The sequence below is a fragment of the Leptosomus discolor genome, chromosome 19, assembly GCF_034619465.1.
Source record: "Leptosomus discolor isolate bLepDis1 chromosome 19, bLepDis1.hap2, whole genome shotgun sequence".
NCBI lineage: Eukaryota > Metazoa > Chordata > Aves > Leptosomiformes > Leptosomidae > Leptosomus > Leptosomus discolor.
The window spans coordinates 5,796,308-5,802,307 of record NC_141409.1 but is presented as its reverse complement, the minus strand read 5'-3'; the positions used below and the strand labels follow the sequence as shown (position 1 = coordinate 5,802,307).

Here is a 6,000-nt window from a genome sequence, read left to right as displayed (position 1 = left end):
GGCGCAGCGGGCGGGGAGCGGCAGAGGGGCCCCGGCCCGGCGATTCGGCGGGGGGAGCGGAGGGGGGGGGGGGGGGGGGGGGGGGGGGCGGTGGCGGGGCGGGGCGGGAGGCGGAGCCGGGCGGCGGCGGCGGCGGCGGGCTGGGGCGGCTCAGTGCGCCCGGCTCCGCTCGCCTCCCCTCGCCTCGCCGCGGCTCTCCTGCGCCTGGCTCCGGCCCGGCATGGCCGCTCCGCCGCGCCGCCGCCTCGCCGCCGCGCCGCCCCCGCTGCTGCCGCCGCCGCCGCCGCCGCCGCTGCTGCTGCTGCTGCTGGTGATGTTGGGCGGCGGGCCCGGCGCGGCGGTGGCGGCGGCGGCGGCGGCGGCGTCGCGGGAGCCCCCCGGTCCCTGCCGTGTGAAGACGGTCACGGTGTCCACGCTGCCGGTGCTCCGCGAGAACGATATCAGCTGGAGCGGAGCCCCGCCGCCCGCCGCCGCCGCCGCTGCCGCCGCCGCCGCCGCCGACTCCCGGTTGCTGCTCTTCGTCCGCAGCGAGCTGCCCGGCCGCGTCGCCGTGCAGGACGACCTGGACAACACCGAGCTGCCCTTCTTCACCCTCGGTAGGCGCCCGCACCGCTTCCCCCGCCGCGTCCCGTCCCGTCCCTTCCCGTCCGTTCCCTCTCCCCCCGCCCCCCGCTCCGCACCTCCCCGGGTCGCGGAGCATCCCGGTGCTGTCACCCTGCTGCGCCGGGGCTTCTCTTCACCGTACCGTGGACAGCCAGGGTGTTTTTTGGCGCTTTCTAACCCTGCCCTCGCTGCACCCTGGTTCGTTTTTTTTTTTTTTTTTTCCTGCTGGGGAGGGATTTTTTAGCAGGGCCTGAGGGCGGCTGCTGCTTTTTAAAAGCCCTGGGAGTAAAGCATCTCTGCTCAGGCTGTGAAGTGCTGGGTGCTGCCTCCTGCGCTCCAACTTGAACGCTTAGCCCTGGAGGAGGGACCGCCGAGCCTGGGAGAACGGGAGAGGCGGTTTCTTGTAGCCAGAGCCTAATTTTATAAATGCATCGTTTTAATCCTCGAAGCTCGCTCTCGCTTCACGCACAACTCCAGCGCCTGGGTCTGTGGCGAATGCCTGGGGACTGTCCTCCTGTCTCAGCTTGGGGGGAGGCATGGGACTAGGAATGATTTTGTAGTCGTACTTTCATCTGGATGCTGGATCCTGGTGGCTGGGATGGGGTGCCCGAGCTGCCTCTGGTCACTTTTACCCTTTTCGGTGCCGTAATCAGCCTGGGGACCCTCCAGGGGAACAGCTCAGAATGCCGTGTGGGCAGCGCGGTGTTTACTCTGCCAGGTCACCGAAGGTTTTTTGGTTGATCTTTATCTGCTAGCTTTCTTGCTTTTCGGTGTCTGAACCTCGGATAATTCGAGTATTTGCTTAACTTTGGGTCTGAGATGCTGCAGGGTTGTGACTTCCATCACGTCGCCCTGGGGGCTCCAGGCGTGTCGAGGTGTGCCCGTGTGCAGGCTGACCTGCTGGGCACCGACCACAAGTCCCTTCCCATCCCTTGTGGAAGTGACTGCCATTCCCCAGGCTGGAAAAATGATTGCCTGCATCTCCCAGTCCTGTCATTTTACCTTCTGTGAAGCTTTTTTTTTGTAGCAGGCGCCTGTAATAAATAAGTTGATGGTACTTCTTGAGCCTCTTGGGTTCTGGCTTTGCTGTGTGGCTTCCTTAGACACGGTTGGGCAACTGCAAAAATCCCAAACAAACCAGATACTCTATTTCAAGTAATAAAAGTGAAAAATCAACGGTTTGATGCAGTAGGAATGACATTTACCTTACAGTGATTAAAAGTAACAAGAAGTTTCATGGTTCACAGAGTTGAATTTTCAGATTAGAGTATAGTTTCTTCGGGGACTGGGTGTGAATTGCATAGTGATCTAAATATATCAGAAGGCAAAGAAACCCCTCTGTGTGTAGCTTAGGTAATAGCTCAAGTTGGAGGAGAGAAATTTGTCTTGATAGATCAGAGACATGATCTTGTATAGCAAATCCTCTTTCCGTGAGTGACTGCCAGTAAAGAGAGTCTTGGTCTAAAAAATTCTCTTTTGCTTGCCTGGGATACTGGTTATGCATGTCCTCTTGAATATGTAGCATGTCTTTTGCAAAACTGTGGGGTTTTTTACTGTTTCTTCATGGACAAAAGACCCCAAAACGGCCCCTCCTGTTTCCCTGAACCCACAGGCATCAGGCAGACTGGAAGATAAATGGAAGCTTTGCCCATGGTGGGATGGCTTCATCACGGTCCTGAAATTAATCTGCATGTTGCCTCCAGAGAAGGTAAAACACTTGTCCTTCCCCAAGGTCTAGCTCATGAATTGCTGTGGATGCTCTGGTATTTCAAATTTGTTGCATTTCTTCCCGTCTCCTGGTGTGGCAACTGAGTCTCGCTCGCAGTTAACTCTTTTCTGGGTGAGTGCTTTAGAGGATTTCTGCTGGCTTGTTCTTCTAGTGCAGGAAGTAAGACCTGGAGTTTTCTGTAGTGTTTTTCCCCCCCCCTGCATCCTTGTCTAAGTTCATCAGTGGCTGAGAACCCGAGAGCCGCTGCTGCCGTGTAATGGGCTTTTGGAGGTGAAAATCGCGTTGCATGTGGGAGGTCAGTCGAATGGCTTTGGACTGACTTGGGGGCAGGGATTGCTTTAACCAGTGGCTTCTCTTTGCCAAAATCTTGGATAGCCATTATGGTTAGCTGATTTCTGACGCTTGTATGTATTTCTGCATGTTGCTGAACATGTTTAGGGGCTGTCTGGGCCTGAGCTTGGGAAGACACGCAAGAGCTGATGTCCTGCCGATGGCAGATGTGTTGAGGGCTCCTAAATGTCTTTCAGTGCAGGCTCTTGCTGCTTGCAAAGGCTGCTTTCTGGCCTCAAAGGGGTAAGGATGGGGTAGGAAGACCTAAAGCACACCCCTCAGGACAGCCACCCTGACTGGCATCCCGGAGGGATTTTTGAAAGAAAAAAAAAAAAAAGAAAAGAGCATAAAGCAGGCAAAGCTGAGCCTGGTGCTGATACTATGGACTCTGAAGTGAAATAAGTTGAGAGTAAATTGAGGCCACCCCATTCTGCAGGGCTCAACAGTCTTTCCAGGCCAGGAAGCACAAAATAAAACATTGCCTTGCTTGGTGACAGTGAGTTTGTTTAAGCAGGCACTTGTAGTCCTGGGCCTGCTCTGCGACTCCCAGCTTAGTAAGTCTCCTGGTGCTGAGGGGTTCTTGTGCTTCTTGTCACTCCTTTGTGTTAAAGGAGGGCGGGGGATCTGTAGCTAAAGGCTGGCAGGTGCCAAAGCGTCGTCTGCAGCACTGTGGAACTTAGAATCATGGGATCATTCAGGTTGGAAAAGACCTTTAAGATCATGGAGTCCAACTGTAAACTTAACATTGCGAAGCTCACCACTAAACCACGTCCCTAAACACCACGTCACCTGCTGGTTCTTTTTCAGGGCAGACCAAGTTCAAATAGGCTGAGGAGATAGATGCTCTGAATTGGTGGCTGGTACAAAGCACATTCAGTCCTCTGTGTCTCTTTTCTTTAAAGGATTCCTCCTCCTAGGGAGGAAGCAACTTCTTCTGTTCCCTGACAAGATGAGTTTTTACTCACTTAAAGTGCAGAAAGCGCGAGCTTCCAGGGTTGCATCCCTGCCTGTGGGAAGCCTGCTCTGCAGGAGCCACTGCGTGGCTGAGGTGAAAGGAGAACGGAGCGCAGGGAGAGCCCCACACGGGTGACCCCTGGCCCCACGGCACGGTGGCACCAGCAGCCACTCGCTTGGCCACACGAGCCGTGGGTGGTGGGTGGCGTGGGGAGCGCGTGGAGCCTGCGAAGGGGTGGTCGGAGCCCGGCGATGCTCTGCCGGGAGCCCCTGCCGTGGGCGCAGCCTCGCTGTGGGCGCAGGGTGAGTGGGTGGGGAGGGTGGGCAGGGGGGAATGGTTTGGTCTGCTCCCAACAGAGGCAGAAAACTTGGTTTCCTTGTTGCATCCTTCCCGGACTGCAGCAGGGGACCTGCTGCCGAAACACGGATCAGCAGCTCTGGTTTGCTCGGCATCCCTTCACTGATGGGGCGTCTCCGTTTCTGTGTTTCCTACGCCTCAATTTATTTTTTTCTCTCTTGCGTTGGAGACAAGAAGGATGTTTCTCCCCCTACCCGCCGGTTACGTTACTATAAAATTACCCAGCAAAGCACAGTGGTGGCAGGAAATGACAAATGTAACTTTGCCACCGGTGCATTATGAGTTGCTGTGCATCCCCTTTCCTGAAAAAGCATCTTGCCCTTTCCTTAACCTTGGATACAACCGATGCTTTGCGGTATTTTTTCTTCGTTCCCCCCCCCTCTAATTCTTCTGGCGTTACGCTGGCAAACGGTGCAGCCTATCATTGACTTTATTCTTGTACAATGAGGTCTCTCTAAGGTACGTATCTTGATTTAGTCAGCAGCCATGTGTTCTGTACAATAGCTGCTCCACAAGCAGCGTAGCCTGCTTTAAGTGCAATTCAGGGAATGAGCTTCCGAGCTAATTTAGATGAGCTCTGTCTGTGTGTGAGCAGATATATATAGAGGAGAGGGAAGCAAAGAGGCAGACAAATTTTTGCCACTGCTCTTACCCCGTAGTGGCTTACATAAGAACCGTTTACTACAAACTTCTCCTAAATGGCTTTAATGGGTGCTTGTTTGACGGGCATCTGCAGTGCTACGAGGTGCTTTGTTTTGGTGGTTGTTGGAAAAGGTGCTCGTGCACCTGCATTACCGGTGCCCCACCACGGCCCCTGTGCGTGGCTGATGATTATCCCCTGCTTCTTGAAGCTCTGCAGCTCCTCCATCTCCTCAGCAGTTCTGTGCCACTTCTTTTTTCTTCTTTCTTAACTTTTCCTGAAGCCATCTTATAACTTGAACTACTTCTCCCCTTTAGGATAAGAACGCATTCATATAAGGGAAAGCACTTATTTCCCTGCGGATTGTTTGAATTCATGGCTTTTTCCTAAAATACTGGAGCAGGGCTTTGCCACCCGTGCCTGTATCAACAACTCCCGTGTTTGCAGAGCCAGGGGAGAGGCTGGAGGTTACCCAGGGAGCATGAGAGAGACTGAAGCTTTTTAAGTTGGTGGTTCAGAAGCACCATTCTCTGCTTGGAGTTGGCCGGTGACATCCGGAGCAGTGTCGTGTGGGTAGCAGAGAGAGAATGTGCCCAGCGTGACACACACTGCTCGTCAGGGCATGGCATCTAAAACCTGGGGTGTCTCTGCAGAGAGAAGCCGATAAGCAAAGTTTGATTTCAACACCTCCCTTTTCTGTTAACTGCCTCCTGCTAGACTTGAAGAGCCGCACTGTGTATCTGGCTGGAGATTTGATTAATCAAGTGTTGGGGTCTCTTTTTTTTTTTTTCTTTTTTTTTTTCTTTATTTTAATTTTTCTGGCTGTTTCCACAGTAGTCCAAAGGGTAAAGAGTCACATCTTCCACCAGGCAAGTGGAGGGAGCCGAAAAGCCTTGGTAAGGTGATACAGTGAAGATGAGATGTGTTGGTGGGCTCCTTGGCATAGAGACTGGGAGGGATGTAGACCTGAGAGCAGGGGCTGCTTCCCTTCCCCTTCATGCCCATCCACAGCTGTGTGTGGCTGTTGGGTCTGGGTCAGGTCCTCGGTGGCGGGGGCTGTCTGGGGAGGGTGTAGGAAAGAGGGAAAACCTTCTGGTACCGATTTCCTCCCCTACTTCTATGAAGCTATGTGATTGCTTAAGCTTTCCAGGCCGTTGGGTTCTTGTAGCTGGAAAGGGAAGGAAGGAGAGCCAGGCTTGAGGTGGGGTTGTACTGGTGATGTGGGTCCTGAGCTCGAGATCTGCCCGCTATGGCTGCATCAGAGGTGAGCTCTGTAACACCCAGGAAGGCTGTAGGCACAAAATGCCTGTGAAAATGGGTCAGTCCTCAGATAACCGCTTCCCTCTGCAAAGGCAAGGTTGAACGTGGCTTGTCCATCACGCTGGG

General features: G+C 54.1%; 1 protein-coding gene across 1 annotated transcript in view; it reads left to right on the top strand.

The window, feature by feature from the left end:
• The first annotated feature begins 220 nt into the window (after positions 1 to 220).
• The window catches only part of ASTN2 (astrotactin 2), a 354,284-nt gene continuing 348,504 nt past the window's right edge, over positions 221 to 6,000 (top strand). Inside the window, exon 1 of the mRNA XM_086475491.1 lies at positions 221 to 596. Within this exon, the coding sequence (XP_086331617.1) occupies positions 221 to 596 (376 nt within the window). The remainder of the gene's footprint in view (positions 597 to 6,000) is intronic.